Source organism: Podarcis muralis, chromosome 6 (genome assembly GCF_964188315.1).
Source record: "Podarcis muralis chromosome 6, rPodMur119.hap1.1, whole genome shotgun sequence".
In the NCBI taxonomy this organism is placed as follows: domain Eukaryota; kingdom Metazoa; phylum Chordata; class Lepidosauria; order Squamata; family Lacertidae; genus Podarcis; species Podarcis muralis.
In genome coordinates this window covers 3,485,872-3,505,616 of record NC_135660.1, presented here as the reverse complement: position 1 = coordinate 3,505,616, position 19,745 = coordinate 3,485,872, and the positions used below count along the sequence as shown (strand labels likewise).

General features: G+C 47.7%; 1 protein-coding gene across 2 annotated transcripts in view; it reads right to left on the bottom strand.

The window, feature by feature from the left end:
• The window catches only part of MASP1 (MBL associated serine protease 1), a 106,725-nt gene that overhangs the window by 23,723 nt on the left and 63,257 nt on the right, over positions 1-19,745 (bottom strand). For both annotated transcript variants that reach the window (XM_028731887.2, XM_028731888.2), the window contains exons 9-10: positions 7,342-7,479; positions 3,519-3,593 (exon numbers count right to left, since the gene is read on the bottom strand). In XM_028731887.2, coding sequence (XP_028587720.2) covers positions 3,519-3,593; positions 7,342-7,479 — 213 coding nt within the window. The remainder of the gene's footprint in view (positions 1-3,518; positions 3,594-7,341; positions 7,480-19,745) is intronic.

Sequence of the window (19,745 nt, the reverse complement as noted above, 5' to 3'; positions counted from 1 at the left end):
CAAGAGTACTGAAATGCATTAAGTGTGTGTTTATTTGTTTTGCTTAACTGTCAGTAGGCAAAATTAGGGCTCTGCTAAAATGGAAACTGATTAAAGGGTTGGCAAGGACAGAGAAAGCTTGACGGAAGGAGCTCTGCTAAAATGGCAGAGTAAGGGAAATTAATTAGAACATTGCCCCTCTATGCTCTTCATCAAGGAGCGCCGGCCGTTTTTAGGCCTGTGAGCACATGTGGCTTCTTGAGCGAGAGCCATGGGTGTTGCCGCCGCTCTTTCTGCTCACTTTCCTCCCCCCCCCCCAGGTCAACCATTCCCCCACCCAAGACACAGAAAGCATGGCAGTGCACCCACAAAGAGTTCACTTTTCCAAGATATTTGGCAAAAGCTGGATGCAGTAGAATTCACCTGAGCCTTGAAAGGGATCTAGAGCAGAAAGAGCAAGTGTAGAAAAATGCCACTCATCCAACTTCCAGCTCTATGGGCCTTTCAAGAGAGAAAAAGGTACCGTACTTTTCCGTGCACAACACGCCCCCCGTGTATAAGACGACCCCTGTTCTTTGAGACCCCAAATTAAGGAAATGGGGGGAGATTGCCCAGAGTTGGTAAGCTTTTTTTTAGGAGGGCGGGATTGCTGACAATCGCTCACCCGCCTGACCAATCGCATGCATTGCCAGAGACACCAATATCGTCTGCCCACTCGCTTCCAGTAGCCACCAATCACCTGCCCAATCGCCGCAGACAATCTCCAGCTCGCGGCTGCCACCAATCGCCTGCAAATTGGCACCAGCCACTTGGTTTTTCGCCTACCTCGTAGCAAATCGTCACAACTTTCTTGGTATTGGCGGTTAGGCATTGGTATTGTTATGTAGATAGAAGGGGGGGAGGAAGCGCCATCACCTGCCTCCCATATTGAAGGGTACTCTGATAAAGGATTCTGGGGGGCGTGGCCCTATCCAAAGCCTATGGAGGTGAGGGCCTAAGGCACGCCCCCGAGCGGTGACCCTGGGGGAGTTCCTAGTTGATGTGCATCAGCAGGACTGCCCCTACTGGTGGTTAACCCTTCCCGGACTTCAAGCGAACAGGCTGAAGCCGGATTGTCGGTTAGGACCAATGCCTAAGCCAATACCGCTCATCACCTGTAACCAATAAAGTTGTGGCCTTATTTAGCCCATTAAGCTTAAATATCTGTGTCATGTGTCTTTATTTCCACTGCGGGGAGGTGGGAACTCGCCACGCAACTGCTTTCGCCAACTCATGGCCAAATGTGTAGTGTGTCTCTGTGTGCAGTTTAAAGGCTTCGTGGGCATCAGGGGAAGACCTCAAAGGGATTACCTGGCTGGGGGCGGGGGATGCGCTAAGAGGCAAGGGGGCTGCAGGGGGGGCACTGGAGGTGTCAATGACTACCGAATTTTGAAAAGCCAGTATCACTGGATAAAGCTCATCAGTTTTGTTGAATTACACCAGCTAAGTAGTTTTAACTGGATTATGAATAAATGTGAAATTAATTGTGTCTTTTTTGAATTTTATTGCATTATTATCTTGCCAAATCACTGTTCTGAATAATAATAATAATAATAATAATAATAATAATAATAATAATAATAATTTTTAAAGTAGGTTGGCACTGGGGATAAGTTTATGCAACCAAGTGAGTAGCGGCCCAAAAGTGTTTTGGAACCATTTTCTTAAATAGATGGAATGATTTTGGGTATTTGGTTTTCTTTTTTAAGTGGGAGAAAGCATGGTAAACAAACAGGCTAAAAATAGCGCAGCCCAAGCCAAGGCATGTTTACCCAGAAGGAAAACCCCGGTTGGTCCAAGTGGGTGCAGGATTGCAGCAGCAGCCATGACAAAGGGACAGGGCACTGCCAGAATGTTTATTCTGGCTGCGTGCAGAAGCCAGTGATCTGCTAGAGAAGAGAGGGGGGTTTCCTAGTGACAGGCAACTGGCGTTTCAAGGAGAGAGGAGCAAAGCGCAGCGATTTCTCAGCTCTTGGCCAACTTGCTCTGACCTCTGGAAAACTTTCCCTGGGACTTGCCAGCCCGCCTGGATTCCATCAGGACCAGAAGCAGACAGAAAAGAACATGTTTAAAAAACAGTCAGTCTTTTAAAAGGGGGCAGGGAATGGAAGTTTGTACTATACAGTTACTATAACACCCTGAAAGCTAAAAAAAAACCACTTTTAAAAGATGTGCGTCCCCCTGTTCAACATTGTATCTTGGTGGGTATGAACCTGGGACAGAGGAACCTGACAAATTCGATTTCTCCCAATTCCTCGTTTTCCCAGTCTTAAGTTTGGCTCTCCCATGTTTCCACATCAATTTGCAAATTTCTTTGTGAAAAGTCCCCATGAGCCTTTTGTTGCGAATCTCTCCTAATGTTTGTGTGCAATTTTGCTCATCTTTTTTCAAAACAACTCCCCCCCCCCCCCAAAAAAATATGCATTTCTTTCCATGTCATTTTCTCTCTTATTTGCATTGATGTGGACACTTCACTCTCCAGGTTATACATTTTTGGACCCATTAACTTGTCTGGAGAACTCTGTTGCAAAATTCGGAGAAGCGTGTGTTTTGAAAGACGGCCGAGCTCTGCTTCTTCGTTGTTTCGGAAAAAGCAAATTAGGTAATTTGCCTTCAAATGCAAATGGAATAATCCGATTTCTCCCTCCCTCAACAAGCTCTCCCCAACCAATCCTGCCTGGTTGAGCTCTTGCCATCCTGGCTTCTACTAGCCAGAATTAACACCAGCAACTGAGAAATCTGGGAGGTTGCTCCTGGCTTAACCAGTGACAGGGGAGCTCATGGATGGCTCTAAACAGAGTTCATGTACCAGTGGTGGAACACATGCTTTGCACATGCAACCTGGTCCCAGGTTCAGTTCTCCAGTTAAAAGGAACTTGGCCGGACACTGTTCTGCCCGGACACTGAGGTCCAGTGCTGAGGGCCTTCTGGTGGTTCCCTCCATGCGAGAAGCCAAGTTACAGGGAACCAGACAGAGGGTCTTGTTGGTAGTGGCACTCGCCCTGTGGAACGCCCTCCCAGCAGATGTCAGAGAGAAAAACAACTACCAAACTTTAAGAAGACATCTCAAGGCAGCCCTGTTTAGGGAAGCTTTTAATATTTAATAGGTTATTGTATTTTAGTGTTCTGTTGGAAGCCGCCCAGAGTGGCTGGGGAAACCCAGCCAGATGGGCAGGGTATAAATAATAAATTATTATTATTATTATTATTATTATTATTATTATTATTATTATTATTATTGCTGGCAGGGTTTCCCACCTAAAATCTGGAGAGGTGATGCTACTACACAGGGCAGAATGTACCAATGGTCTGCCCTGGTGCGAATTAGCATCATATGCCATATTTGCAACAAAAGCAGACCCCTCTTGCACCCCACCAATTCTGATTTAGCCACACGAGGAGCTCTGCATAGTGTGAAAGGTTTGCCTCTAAAACCAGAGGGTGAGAAGCTCAAAGAAGCCATCTGGCATGAAGGTTGCATTTCAGTGCAATCTAGGTACCTGGTTGACAAGACGGCAGGCGCGTTCCCAGCTCCACACTTCTCCATAGGCCCCTGGCATCACAGGTGTAGGTACCTGGGGAAAATCAAAACACAAGCTCTGGACAGGAATCATACCACTAGGTGGTGCTGTCATAATGTCTTACGAGTTTTCTTCAGTCTATAAGGAGAATCTGCTGGGTCAGGCCAACAGCCCATCCAGTCCAGGATCCTGTTCTCCTGTGGAAAACCAGTGAGCAGGATCTGAGCAAGAGAGCATCTCTCCCCCTCCTGTGGTTCCCAGCAAGCAACTGGGATTCAGACGCATCGCTGCCTCCAACCGTGGAGGCAGGACAGAGCCATCATGGCTAGTAGACATCTGTGACGGACAGCAGAGCCAGACAAGAGTCTCCCCTGAAATTCCACCTGAAGGCTGGAGCCTCTCTCTGATTGGCTACAAAGTCAGCTGGCCACAGAAGGGGGAGGAGCAGCACTTTGGGAGAGAGAATAAAAGGGGCTGCTTCTGAGGGAGAAGAGTTAGATAGAGCTACGGGTCAGGTTAAGAGATAGGGCTGGATTTGAGAAGAGATAGGGCTAAGGGTCAGGTTAAGAGAGGGCTGGATTTGAGAAGAGATAGGGCTACGGGTCAGGTTGAGAGATAGGGCTGGATTTGAGAAGAGATAGGGCTAAGGGTTCAGTTAAGAGATAGGGCTGGATTTGAGAAGAGATAGGGCTACGGGTCAGGTTGAGAGATAGGGCCGGATTTGAGAAGAGATAGGGCTAAGGGTCAGGTTGAGAGATAGGGCTGGATTTGAGAAGAGATAGGGCTAAGGGTCAGGTTGAGAGATAGGGCTGGATTTGAGAAGAGATAGGGCTAAGGGTCAGGTTGAGAGATAGGGCTGGATTTGAGAAGAGATAGGGCTAAGGGCCAGGTTGAGAGATAGGGCCAGATTTGAGAAGAGATAGGGCTAAGTGTTGAGTGCCTGATCACCTCATCTGTCTCCTGAGAAATCTCTATGTGGGACAAGAAGCTACAGTTAGAACTGGATATGGAACAACTGATTGGTTCAAAATTGGTAAAGGAGTACGACAAGGCTGTATATTGTCTCCCTGCTTATTTAACTTATATGCAGAATTCATCATGCTAAAGGCTGGGCTGGATGAATCCCTAGCCAGAATTAAGATTGCTGGAAGAAATATCAACAACCTCAGATATGCAGATGACACAACCTTGATGGCAGAAAGTGAGGAGGAATTAAAGAACCTTTTAATGAGGGTGAAAGAGGAGACAGCAAAATATGGTCTGAAGCTCAACATCAAAAAAATGAATATCATGGCCACTGAGCCCATCACCTCCTGGCAAATAGAAGGAGAAGAAATGGAGGCAGAGATTTTATTTTTGGGGGCTCCATGATCACTGCAGATGGTGACAGCAGTCATGAAATTAAAAGGCGCCTGCTTCTTGGGAGAAAAGCAACGACAAACCTAGACAGCATCCTACAAAGCAGAGACATCACCTTGCCGACAAAGGTCCGTATAGTTAAAGCTATGGTTTTCCCAGTAGTGATGTATGGAAGTGAGAGCTGGCCCATAAAGAAGGCTGATCGCCGAAGAATGGATGCTTTTGAATTCTGGTGCTGGAGGAGACTCTTGAGAGTCCCATGGACTGCAAGAAGATCAAACCTCTCCATCCTGAAGGAAATCAGCCCTGAGTGCTCACTGGAAGGACAGATCCTGAAGCTGAGGCTCCAAGACTTTGGCCACCTCATGAGAAGAGAAGACTCCCTGGAAAAGACCCTGATGTTGGGAAAGATGGAGGGCACAAGGAGAAGGGGACGGCAGAGGACGAGATGGTTGGACAGTGTTCTCGAAGCTACCAGCATGAGTTTGACCAAACTGTGGGAGGCAGTGGAAGACAGGAGTGACTGGCGTGCTCTGGTCCAGGGGGTCACGAAGAGTCGGACACGACTAAATGACTAAACAACAACAAAGGGCTAAGTGTCAGGTTAAGAGATAGGGCTGGATTGAAGATGAGAGATAGGGAGCAAGATAGGATTTGACTAAGGGAGAACTGGTTCTGAGTTAAGTTAAATACCCACACTGAGGAGACTATCCAGAGCAAGAGGAAAAAGCCTCTCAGCTTGGATAGGGAGACCAGGTTGAGGGTCTGGGGAAGGTATACAGAGAGGAGTGTTCTGGGAGGGCTGTGTCTGAGCTGGGAGAGGCGGATCCTGTGGGAATTCAGGCTTCCTGGGTCTCATCCTAGCCAGGAGGGGGAGAGTTCTTCTAGGTACAGAAGAATCCCAAGCCAGTCACAAGGGGTGAGTGGACCCTTTGGGTCTGTTATGCCCTTGGGAACCCCTCAGGAGTGGGTTTGCTAAGAGAGCGGGTAACTGAGGAGAAGTGCCCCTCGCTCACGAACCAAGGTATTATTCAGTGAAGGAAGCTGTATGGTGTTTAAAGCGTTTAACTGTCATAACTCAGTAACAGAAACTGAAGTACAACGACTGATTTTGAGTAAACTGTGTACAACTTGTACACAGCCCGCAAGCAGAGCACGATGGCTATTTGTCCGCAATAAGTTATCCAATATTTGCAGGTACAGTGCCCCTGTACATGGAGGCTCCGCTAGCTGTTGTGGCTCATAGCCATTGGCAAACAGAGGGTGGGGATTTAAGAGCTTGTTAAGTAGATATGTTCTATTCTGAGAGGAGCTCTAGGAGGGGGAATCCAGCAGCACTTTGGTGCAGTAGTTCACTTTGAACTGGCTTCTGTGGGCATGTACTGGTCAGCGCCAGTGTTGTCACCGACACTCAAATCCCCAGTGCAATTTTCCAACTGTTTTCACAATGGTTCCGGTTCCACTGAGCAGCAAGCTAATCTCACATTCGATTTACTTATAAGTATGTGACTGCCCGGTGGGATTCAGGCCCTGGCTCAGAAGCCACTGTAACCACCATTGAGAATTCTCCTCCTGTCTTCCGTCTTTGTGTGAGGAGAGGCAGGACATGCATTGCATTCTTAGGAAATCACCTTCCTTCCCCTTCAGGGCCATTCCAGCCTCCTCTTCAGACAGCAGCGCTGCAAAAGTATTGATTTTGTCTCCGTGCCTCTGCCTAGCAATATCCTGTGGCAGGCCTGTTGCCTGGGGCTGCTTCCTTGCACTCCTAAAACATTTCTTGTTGTCACGGAAGATAAGCCTACCGATGGCTACTAGTGGGGATGCAAGGCACGCAAAGACTTCTTTTTCAAACAGAGGTTCACCCCAGTTTCCACCCATCTCTATTCCTCCCCTCCCTCAGCAGTCTTCTTCATCACTGGATACAGATTTCGACCGCATTTGGAATATTTGGTAGCGTTCTGGTCGCCTCGCCTCACAAAGGAGATTATAGGGTTGGGAAAAGGTTCGGAAGGGAGCAGTAGCGTAGCATGGGGGGTGCAGGGGGGGCCGGCCGCACCGGGCGCAACATCTGGGGTTAGGGCAAATCCACAGGTTAGGGGGCGCAAATCCACGGGTTAGGGGGCGCAAATCCACGGGTTAGGGGGCGCAAATTACTTGCCTTGCCCCGGGTGCTGACAACCCACGCTACGCCACTGGAAGGGAGCAACCAAAACAATCAAGGGAATGGAATTTTAGAATCTTAGATTGAAATGCTTTATTGTCCTAGCGGCCTTTAGAAGGCAACTCGTGAGCACAAGCTCCTGGGCCAACTACATTTCTTGACCCGGCCCATCTTACTAGCTCTTTGTGGTCTTCTGTGAATGCTGCTTATCCCTTGTCCAGTCGCTGCTGCCCACCCAGCATGCAAACCGGACACCCCCCACCACAGGGCAGCCACTCTCACCTGTGATGTTGGGGACCATCTCGTAGTATGGATGCTGGCAGGAATACTGGATCGCCGACTGGTACGTGGTCAGGTTGTCTTGTGTGGAGAAGGTGACGAAGCCGTGGTCCAGCTCTCGTGGCGCCTTGCAGTCTGCAACTGGAAAGCCGAGCAGAGGGGAGGGTTTGGAAAAAAGCCTCTGAGAATTAATTTGGAGTCTTGTGGCTCTAAAGCGATTCTCTGCCCCCTTCAAAAAAGTCCAGCGTCCATCTTTGTAAATTGCAGCTACTAGCCAGACTGCAGACGGGCGCTGGTTATAGAGAGCAGACAATTTGCTTGCCACAATAGCAGAGCTCTACTGGCTGTGCCCATCTGTTTCCACTGGCGGAGGAAGGGGGGTGCGGCCCGCTCTGGGTGTCACCACACATGTGGGTGGCGCCCCCCGGATGCTTGCCACACTGGCGTGCTCTGGTCCATGGGGTCTCAAAGAGATGGACACGACTAAACGACTAAACAACAACATCAAAGACTAGCCCAGAGGTACAGCTCTGCATGCTGCTTGCTGGGAAGCATGAATGGGAAAAGGCGACTGCGCTGAAGGCACCTTATTGACATGGGCCTGATCCAGTCCCAGGGCTCTTCTCCCTATGATCTGATGCTTAAGGGTGGGAGCTGTGACATAAGAAAACCCACCCCAGGATGCAATGCAGTCCTCAGGCTTGCACTAGGACTGGGGGGGGGGGCAGGGGCATACGGAGTGGGGGGCTGAGGGGGCGGTCCACCCCGGGTGCCACTCTGGTGTGTGTGTGTGTGTGTGTGTGTGTGACAAGATGGCCCCTGCCTCCCCCCAGCTGTACAGCAGCCGAGGGCACGCGCAGTCCTTATAGGCGCCGCTCGCACGGCATCCGTACTGGCTGCCGATCTTGTGCGCCATCCATACGGGCCTCCGTACAGGCTGCCTCTCGCACTGTGGCCGTATGGGCTGCTGCGAGTGCGCAGTCCATATGGGATGCCACACATGCGGAGTCTGTATGGGGTGCTGCTTGCGTGGCAGCCCATACAGACGCCGTGCAAGTGGCTGCCCATACAGAGTGTGCATGCGCGGCATCTTGTACAGACTGCGCATGTGTGGCAGCCCGTATGGTTGTTGTGTGTGCGCACTCCATACGGCATGCCACACATGCGCACATCGTACGGGCTGTCCTGCCCCGTGTGCCAGAGAGGGTTCCTCCACCACTGCGGGGAGGGCACCAGTTATAAGATTGGATGTTCCTTGCAGCTTACTGGATAGCAGAAAAACGATGGGCTGACTTTTTGCAGTCTGGAATGATTGCACTTTGCACAGATGATTGCACTTTGCATACTGCATTCTTGAGTGATAGTTTTATGACTGCTTCTGAGCCTTCGTGTAGAGCAAAGTCTGTTTGCGTAGAAGAAAGTCTGAAACTCCCCAGGCCCCACTCCCCAGAGAGGCCGGTGCTGTGCTTTGAAAGAATTAAGCAAACTAGGGTTGCGCAATTTGTTCTTATTTAACACCGACAGGTTTAATTTAATTGGTTTAACTTGCATCCTTGATTCCAGTTACACAAGAGTATCTGCTCTCTCTGTTTGAGTGTCGCTGTGCTTTTTCTTTTTTCTTTTTTGCAGAAGAAAATAATTTGTTCTATATTGGTTGCGCAACATTTCCCCACCTTGTTTGCAGGATCCAGAATCATTGTCTGGGAACACAGCTGGCCTTGAAAGAGGGCTGACCCCCCTATCAACTGTATGGGAAAACCCAACCGGAAGACCAATTATATATCGAGGAGGCAGTGATTCAACCATGGTTATTATTTATACCCCGCCCATCTAGCTGGCTTTCTCCAGCCACTCTGGGCGGCTTCCAATGGAATATTAAAATACAATAGTCTATTAAACATTAAAAGCTTCCCTAAACAGGGCTGCCTTCAGATGTCTTCTAAAAATCTGGTGGTAGTTTTTCTCTTTGACATCTGGTGGGAGGGCGTTCCACAGGGTGGGTGCCACTACTGAGAAGGCCCTCTGCATGGTTCCCTGTAACTTGGCTTCTCGTAGCGAGGGAACCGCCAGAAGGCCCTCAGAGCTGGACCCCAGTGTCCGGGCAGAACGATGGGGGTGGAGACGCTCCTTCAGGTATACTGGGCCTTTGAGGCAGTTTAGGGTTTTAAAGGTCAGCACCAACACTTTGAATTGTGCTTGGAAACGTACTGGGAACCAGTGTAGGTCTTTCAAGACTGGTGTTATGTGGTCTCTGAGGCCTCTCCCAGTCACCAGTCTAGCTGCCGCATTCTGGATTAGTTGTAGTTTCTGGGTCACCTTCAAAGGTAGCCCCATGTAGAGCACATTGTAGTAGTCCAAGCGAGAGATAACCAGAGCATGCAGCACTCTGGCGAGACAGACAGCGGGCAGGGAGGGTCTCATCCTGCATACCAGATGGAGCTGGTAAACAGCTGCCCTGGACACAGAATTGACCTGCGCCTCCATGGACAGCTGTGAGTCCAGAATGACTCCCAGCTGCACACCTGGTCCTTCAGGGGCACAGTTGCCCCATTCAGGACCAGGGAGTCCTCCACACCCACTCGCCCCCTGTCCCCCAAGAACAGTACTTCTGTCTTGTCAGGATTCAACCTCAATCTGTTAGCCGCCATCCATCCTCCAACTGCCTCCAGACACTCACACAGGACCTTCACCGCCTTCACTAGTTCTGATTTGAAAGATTGGTAGAGCTGGGTATCATCATAAATCACTCTCCCCCCTCTCCTGGCTCAGCACCAGAGCCCTGCCAGTCCCTGACATTGGGTCCCTCTGGGGTTGTGGTGCCAAAGGCTGGGCCATACCCGGTGTTATGTACTGAAGTTCTCACCCTGGGCCAGCAGGGGGATACTGTAGATAGTTTTCACTCAGGTCCACATATGCAAATAAGGGATTGAAAGTGACGTTCAGTGATTGGATAGTTACAGAAAGTGGTTACTGTTGTGTTGTAGTGGAGCTCTATATAAGCAGGCTGGCTGAACCCTTCAGTTCAGTTCTGTTCTGGCCTGTGAATAAACAAGAGCTGTTTGAAGAACTGCTGTGTCGTCTGATATGTTCACCCACAACTTAACGCCTGGCACTAGCCCCAGGTGGCAGAGCCGCTGGAAGGAAAGAAGGCCTGGCCCCCGTGCCCTTTGAATTCAGCATTTGCCGTCCCGGAAGCGTCCAATTTGCTCTCAGTGGCGTCCTACCCTCCAGAATTCAGGTCAACGAGGAAGAGAGAACTCTATGGAGCAAAAAGGTTTCCCTGAAGCTGAAAACTTTGAAAAGGAGGATTTTAATCACCTGGGAAGGAGGGGTGTGTGTGGAGAAGGAAGGTGCAAGGAACTCAGTAAACTTGTGAGAGAAGAAATTTACAAGGGAAGAGGTGAGATGCAAAGAAATATGTTAATTAATGGGAAACGAACTCCCACGGTAAGAAGCTTGGCCTATTTTTAGTCGGTTGGAGTTGCATATTTAAATCAGGCATTGGAGGAGACAATGCAAGGGGGAATTTCTTCATAAGGGATGGAGAGAACAGGTGAGTGACTCCCTGGACCAGAGCATGCCAGGCACTCCTGTCTTCCACTGCCTCCCGCAGTTTGGTCAAACTCATGCTGGTAGCTTCCAGAACACTGTCCAACCATCTCGTCCTCCGTCGTCCCCTTCTCCTTGTGCCCTCCATCTTTCCCAGCATCAGGGTCTTTTCCAGGGAGTCTTCTCTTCTCATGAGGTGGCCAAAGTCTTGGAGCCTCAGCTTCAGGATCTGTCCTTCCAGTGAGCACTCAGGGCTGATTTCCTTCAGAATGGAGAGGTTTGGTCTTCTTGCAGTCCATGGGGCTCTCAAGAGTCTCCTCCAGCACCAGAATTCAAAAGCATTCATTCTTCGGCGATCAGCCTTCTTTATGGTCCAGCTCTCACTTCCATACATCACTCCTGGGAAAACCAGAGCTTTAACCCATTTCTGGCTGAGCAGCTAATGCCTGCTAGCTGATAAGGGGAAGGAATGCTGGACCATATGCACATAGGAAGCTGTGTCATAATATTGGCCCACCTAGGGCAGTATTATCTGGCTTGCAGCAGCTCTCCAGGGTTTCAGACTGGGCTCCTTCCCAGCCCAATTAGAGATGCAGCGTTCAGGGACCTTCTGCATGCAAAGTGGATACTCTCCCACTGAACTCTGCCCTTGGTCCACAGGGGGTGGACTAGATGGTCCTTGAGGGTCCCCTCCAACTCTACAGTTCAGTTTTTCATTGGCTCGCACAGAATTCTGGTTTCAGGGTGTGTTTAAAGCCCTTTGTGGCTTAGGGACCTTGTATTTATGGGACCTGGTATGCCCCCACAGAGTACCTTAAAGTCCATGAATAACCATAGTTTAGAGGTCCCGGGCCCTAAGGAAGTCACACCATCCTCCACCCGGGCCAGGGCCTTCTCAGTGATGGTTCCGACCTGGTGGAATGCTCTGTCCCAGGAGACCAGGGCCCTGCAGGATTTAACCTCCTTCCGTCGTGCCTGTAAGACAGAGCTATTCCACCTGGCTTTTTGAAGATCACCCGCTCTGAGACCCCACATCTAATTCTCCCCTGACCTCCTCGCTGTGCCCAAGTAGGACCAATTCAGCCAGCTAGCCCTGGGGATTATCTAATTGATTTTTGATTTTTATTGTTTTCATGTTTTTATACTGTATTTTATGCTGCTTTCATAATTAAGTGTCTTAAAGTGTTTTAAATTTGTTGTTAGCCGCCCTGAGCCTGATTTTTGAACTGGGAAGGGCAGGGTATAAATAACATTATTATTATTATTATTATTATTATTATTATTATTATTATTATTATTATCATTATCATTATTATCTGCAGGCAACTATTGTTGACTGTTCTGGCCCAACCCTCTATAGGGTCCAGCACATGATACCACCTGGATCTCCCGCATAGCATAATTGAAAAATGGAAGGGGAACGGACTTATTAAAATAAAATACAGAATTTATTCCAGACCTGTTTCCTCAGCTTATATGGATCTTTCTCACGCTTCTGAGAGGCTTCGAGTAAGCGCATTTGGGCTAGCGAGAAAGGAATTTGGTCTCTTTTCTTTTCTGTTAGCCAACTGTCTAATCTTGCCTTTCCCACCAACAAACGCATTTTGGGAAGAACAAATAATGATTGGTGAACGGTAGAAACGATACCAAAGATTGAGGAAGGCCAGGCCAGGTTACAGATCACGTGGATTTCTCAAAGCAGAGAATGTTCATTGCACAAGAGAGATTGCCAGAGACAGGAAGAACTGTTTGCCTTTCGAAGATTTGGGTACCGGTGATTGGGAAGCAATGAGTGGGTGTTGGGAGATCTAGCTAAAATGTCCCCCCTCCCCTCCCCTCCTGAATTGCACCATAGAGTTGATGACCTTTAGGCTGGAGAGACCTAGATAACTTCCTGGAATGGGCTCATAAGCAACTCCCCCAAACTTCAGCAAAGAAAGATAAATTTGAACCATCCCATCTTTTTTTTTTTTTTTTTTTTTTTTTTTTTTGCATCATACTTTTTTATTGAGATTATACAAAAAGAAAAAACACGGACAAAGAAAAAGGAGAGAAGGTAACAATAAGAATACATATAAATACTCAAAGTCCAACCTAAGTGTATCTTATAATACATTAACATATAGAGTATACTTTGTTTACTTAAATTATTATTTCCCTTCCCTCGACTATACAAAAAAAGAAACTGGTTTACCACATATTTCTAACAAACCATAATATACTACACTCTTTCAGACCTGGGACTCCCCTCCACCCTTTTGGTAAGTATCAAACATGTTCCATACTCCCGTACTTATTTTTCACAAATCAAATTTAGTCGCTAGTAAATTTTTCCTATCCCCACCAGTGCTTTATAGATTTGTTCCTATATAATTCCAATATTTACTCCAATTTTTCTGAAATTTCTGTTCGTCTTGATCTCGAATTTTAACTGTTAACCTATCCAACTCGGCATAATTTATCATTTTGGCCTGCCAATCACTTAAACTGGGTATATTTTCCACTTTCCAATTTTGCGCCAATATAATTCTTGCTGCGGTGGTGGCGTAAAGAAATATGGTCTTATCTTCTTTTTTAATTTCTTTGCCCATCAGTCCCAACAAAAAGGCTTCAGGTCTTTTGGGAAAGGTGTATTTAAATATTTTTTTAAGCTCATTATAAATAATTTCCCAAAAGCCTTTCACCTTGTTACAACGCCACCACATGTGATAAAGATTACCCTCCACCTCGCCACATTTCCAGCATTTGTTGTTCTGTAGCCTATACATTTTGGCCAGCTTCACCGGTGTATGGTACCATCTGTATAACATCTTCCAAATATTCTCTCTCAATGCCGTACAGGCCGTAAATTTTATGGTACTATTCCACAGTTCCGACCACCTTACAAAATCAATATTATACCCAAAGTCAATGGCCCATTTAATCATTGCCTCCTTGACCTCCTCATCTTTTGTCTGCCACTCCAATAAGATCTCATATATTTTAGACAATGTTTTGTTCTTGCTATCTATAACCTCTACGTTAAATTTTGATTTTTTATCATCAAAGCCTAAACTCTTTTTGTCTTCTTTTAACAAGTCATGCACTTGATGATATTGCAACCAACCCGTGAGTAGGCTTTGTATCTCTTCGTAGGGTCTAAGTTTGGGCCCTTGATCTGTTTTTCTTAGAAGATCTTCATATGTCGCATTGTTCCCTTCCATATTTAATTTCTTAACCGTTAGAACCTCTATTGGTGAGATCCACCAGGGGGTTTTCCTTTCAAGGAGGTTTTTATTCCTTTCCCACACCTGGTAGATTGGTCCCCTGAAAATATGGTTTAAGAAGCTCCTGTGTACCTTCACCTTCCCGTACCACAGGTACGCGTGCCACCCGTACCTATTATCATAGCCTTCCAGATCCAGTATATCTCTGTTCTCTAGTTTTATCCATTCCTTTATCCAGAGTAGGCACGCTGATTCATAATATAAACTCAAATCTGGAAGGGAAAAGCCCCCTCTTTCTTTTTTATCTATTAGTATTTTCATTTTTATCCGTGGTCTTTTCCCTTGCCAGATGTATTTCGCTAAGGCTCTTTGCCACTCTTTACACTGTTTTATACCTTTAAGTATTGGGATAGTTTGAAACAGGAACAACATTCTGGGTAAAATATTCATTTTTACTACTGCTATCCTTCCTAAGAAGGAGAGTTTCAGTCTTGGGAGATCTAGCTAAAATGTCCCCCCTCCCCTCCCCTCCTGAATTGCACCATAGAGTTGATGACCTTTAGGCTGGAGAGACCTAGATAACTTCCTGGAATGGGCTCATAAGCAACTCCCCCAAACTTCAGCAAAGAAAGATAAATTTGAACCATCCCATCATTAGGGAAGAAATTAATTCACCTAAGTGCAGATAAAGCCACATCTCCCAACACATGGGAAGAGTAGATCTATGCTGTTTGGTAGGATTTTATCTTATATACAACACGTACAGACACCCAGGACTCCCTCTCCATGGTACAATGTGAAATTTGGCTTTCCTAATTATAGAATCATAGAAGGGACCCAAAGTCCATCTAGTCCAACCCCTTGCAATGCAGGAATCACAGGTAAAGAATCTTCTGAGAGGTGGCCATCCAACCTCTGCTTAAAAGCCTCTAAGGAAGGAGAACTGTCCACTTCCCAAGGGAGTCCGTTCCACTTTCCAACAGCTCTTACACCAGAAAGCTATTCCTAATGTTCAGTCAGGGTTGTAAATACTGCGGAGAGAATAACTGGGTGCACTCTTCCCACCTTGGATCAAATCTATGCTTCCAGGTGTCATAAGAAAGCTGCAGAGATAGTGCAGGATAGTGCGCACCCCGGAAATGATCTCTTTCAGTTTCTGCCTTCTGGAAGAAGGTAAGGTAAAAGGTCAAGGGACCCCTGACCATTAGGTCCAGTCGTGGCCGACTCTGGGGTTGCAGCGCTCATCTCGCTTTACTGGCCGAGGGAGCCGGCGTACAGCTTCCGGGTCATGTGGCCAGCATGACTAATTCGCTTCTGGCGAACCAGAGCAGCACATGGAAACGCCGTTTACCTTCCCGCCGGAGCGGTACCTATTTATCTGCTTGCACTTTGACGTGCTTTCGAACTGCTAGATGGGCAGGAGCAGGGACCAAGCAATGGGAGCTCACCCTGTCACGGGGATTCGAACTGCCAACCTTCTGATTGGTAAGTCCTAGGCTCTGTGGTTGAACCCACAACGCCACCCGCGTCCCACAGGGTTATAAAGACTAGGACTAGCCGCCTGAGAAACAGTTGCTATCCAAATGTGATTTTGGTTTTAAATGCAGTGTAAGGTAGTCTTTGTGGGAGTGTATTATATTTAAAAATGGGGTATCAGAGTTTTTAGGGGGCTAACCAGGCTGGGATAGCTGGGATAGCAGGCTTGATGGGTTTTGTATGTCTGATGTAGATTTTTCAATTTCGTTGTTTTGTATGGGACAATGACTATAAAGATTATTGTATCGTATCGGAATTGCCTTTCTTGCAACTTGAAGCCACTGGTTCGAGTCCTACCCTCCAGAGCAGGAGTAAACAAGCTTGCTTCCATGGGACAGCCCTTCAGATATTTGAAAATGGCTATCATATCACCTTGTACTCTACCAGCTTAATGTGACGTCTCTTCTCAATATGCTGCACTGCTTTTTTGTACCTCTGTTATTTTCACTGTATCCATTCATTTGATTTACTTCAATAATTTTTTTTTTAAAGGAAAGAAATTGAGCGTAAAACGGCAGCTGTGGGTGGCCATGGAAACAAGCAAAGGGACAAAAAAATCCCCCCACGTACGTCCTGCAAGCTTATGAGACAGCTGATTCCACCCCTTTTCTTGAGCAGAGATCCTGTCATTGAGTAATCCCAGTGTCTCTGCATTCCTCGACCCATCACACTCAGCCAAGGGAAACAGATGGGCTGCTATGTGCCGTGGTGAAGGCTGGGGCTGGAGCTGGGGAGGCAATGTTTTCCTCTCAAGAGTTGTCCCCAGAGTATTCTCCCAGGGACAGATTTGCTTTGCCAACGTGGAGGCGACAGATTTTCACAGCGGGCCAAGCAGATGGCCTGTGCTTCCTTCTCCTCCGCCACCACCTCCAGATGTCTGGTGGAAAATACGAAGGCCAAAATCACACAACTGCCTTGAGCATCATTTGGGAACCTTCCCCTGCGTTTGTTGAGGCACAAATGTGATGCTTTACTCGTTTTGAGTGGAAGCTCACCTGGTGTTACGTACTGAGCTGAATCCTAGAACAATAGGATCCAGAATGCAGCAGTCTGATTGGTCCGCAGGAGCCACCCAATCCAGCTCCAGGTGGACGTGAATCAGCAACCTGATTGGCCTGCAGGAGCAGCCCAGAAGTAGCCAATCACGTGGGGCCCATTGTGTAAATAATGTATATATAGCTAGACGTTTTGGGGAAAGTTTCATTCATTGCTACTATGAGCTGAATAAAGAGCATGAAATTCACACTCGACTCTGAGTATATTTCACCTGGTGAAGGAGAAGAGCCTTACGGAATGAGGGTAATCCAGGGTAAACGATGGTCTTCCAAATTTTGGTGGCATCCTCTGCGAGCCCAAAATTCACCCCCTGACTCCCAGCTTCTGTTTTGCGTGTGCATCATAAAAAGGGACGTGGGTGGCGCTGTGGTCTAAACCGCTGAGCCTCTTGGGTTTGCCGATTGGAAGGTTGGTGGTTCGTATCCCTGCGACAGGGTGAGTTCCCGTTGCTCTGTCCCAGCTCCTGCCAACCTAGCAGTTCGAAAGCACTCCAGTGCAAGTAGATATATAGGTACTGCTGCAATGGGAAGGTAAACGGCATTTCCGTGCGCTCTGGCTTCTGTCACAGTGTCCTGTTGCACCAGAAGCAGCTTAGTCATGCTGGCCACATGACTTGGAATGCTGTCTGTGGACAAACACTGGCTCCCTCGGCCTGAAAGCGAGATGAGTGTCACAACCCCATAGTCGCCTTTGATTGGACTTAACAGTCCAGGGGTCCTTTATTTTTTACCTTTACCTTTACTACATCATAACTGTGACACTTTGCAGTGCCCCACTTAGCTCAGTGCCCAGTGTGGGGAAACTGGTCACCTAAATCTGCCTCTGGGTCAATTGCCCATCTTAGCCCCACATCCTCTTCCTAGTGTGGCCAACCACATAGAACTATGGAACTCCCTGCCACAGGAGAAAGCGGTGGTCTCCGACTAGGATAGCTTTCAAAGAAGATTAGACAACTTCACAGAGGAGAGGGCAATTGATGGCCTCCAACCACAATGACTATGTTCTGCCTTCACAGTTGGAGGCAGCAATAACATTAACCTAACTAGCCTAACTAGACTCTTGAGAGTCCCATGGACTGCAAGAAGATCAAACACATCCATTCTTAAGGAAATCAGACCTGAGTGCTCACTGGAAGGACAGATCGTGAAGTTGAGGCTCCAATACTTTGGCCACCTCATGAGAAGAGAAGACTCCCTGGAAAAGACCCTGATGTTGGGAAAGATGGAGGGCACAAGGAGAAGGGGACGACAGAGGATGAGATGGTTGGATAGTGTTCTCGAAGCTACAAACATCAGCCTGACCAAACTGCGGGAGGCGGTGGAAGACAGGAGTGCCTGGCGTGCTCTGGTCCATGGGGTCACGAAGAGTCGGACACGACTAAACGACTAAACAACAACAACAAACTAGCCTATAGTATCCAAGATCCCCCTGGAACCTTAAAAAAAAAATCCGTGTTGCACTGGCCAGTTTGCAGTGCTCCAGTACAGAGGCTGATCTCAGGGACATACGTAATTTTTGTTAGTGGATGAGCAATTTCACTTTTGAGTTCTTCAAGCATTCTCAGCTGAGTGGAAGCTTTTTTGGGCAAAATCTAAGGGATTTCTGCCCTGACATTGCTTCTGACTGCAGTATTCCGGCTATGTCCATACGCCAACCCTACTCAGTTCCTCAGACTCCTTTCCTGTGAAAGTTAGTTCGGACACAGGATTTTGCCGTACACGAAGACATGCAAAAAATCCTTCCAGCTTCTCTGCAACCTCCTTATTCTCCTTCAGCACACTTTAGATTCCCTTGCCATCCAACTGCCTCGCTAGCTGGTCTCTTGTTACTGATGCATTTCTCAGTTGCTGGATCTTTCCACAAGGGCCGACACTGATGCCAAAATCCAGCATCACCTGAGCTCTGCAAGCAGTGGCGTCACAATGGGGGGGGGCAGACGGGGCGCCCCCGGTTCTATATTTGCAGGGGTGACAAGAAGTCAACCTGCGGGGGCTCGTGGCAGTGCGAGCAGCCATGGCGCCGCCGCAACCGCATGCGGAGGATCCTCCGTTCATGGCAGTAGCAGTGATGGAGGCAGTTCATGGCAGTAGCAGTGATGGAGGGATCCTGGCACCGTCTGTATGGCGCTGGAGCAACGCTGGTGGCAAACCGCTATACAGCGCATGTGCGGCGGTGCTACATACGGCACATGCGTCATACGTAGTGACGTCGCACATGCGCCCTACGTAGCAATGCCTGCCCCGAGTATCACAACACCTTCCTTCGCCCCTGTCTGCAAGTGCAGCTTTCTCCTGACTGAAGTGCAGAGTGTTTGAGGACCAGGACATTCACAGGGAAACCAAAATGCTCATTTACAAAGCTATTGTACTACCAACTCTACTGTATGCTTGTGAAACATGGACCACTTATAAACACCATCTCCAACTCCTCGAAAGATTCCATCAACGGTGTCTCTGAAACTTTTTACATATCATTTGGGAAGACAGGCGAACTAATGCCAGTGTCCTGGAAGAAGCAAAGATCACCCGTGTCAAAGCAATGATTCTTCAACATCAACTTCGTTGGACTGGTCATGTTGTGCGGATGCCTGATGATCGTCTTCCAAAGCAACTACTCTATTCCAAACTTAAAAATGGAAAGTGTAATACTGGTGGCCAACAAAAGAGGTTTAAAGACTCTCAAGGCAAATCTTTAAAAATGTAGTAAAAACACCAACAACTGGGAAACACTGGCCTGCGAGCGCTCCAGTTGGAGAACAGCCTTAACCAAAGGTGTCATGGGCTTTGAAGACGCTTGAACTCAGGACGAAAGGGAGAAATGCGCTAAGCCGAAGGCAAGTTTGGCAAACCCTCACTATGATCAACTCCTGTCTGGAAACCTCTGTCCCCACTGTGGAAGGACGTGTGGATCCAGAACTGGCCTCCACAGTCACTTACAGACCAACTGTTAAAACTGTGTTTATGGAAGACAATCTTATTCGGCTTCAAGTGATCGCAAAAGACAAAGAAGACTGGTACGTTTAAAGAATTTTGTTCCTGCGCAGTTTTTAGGTTTAGCAGT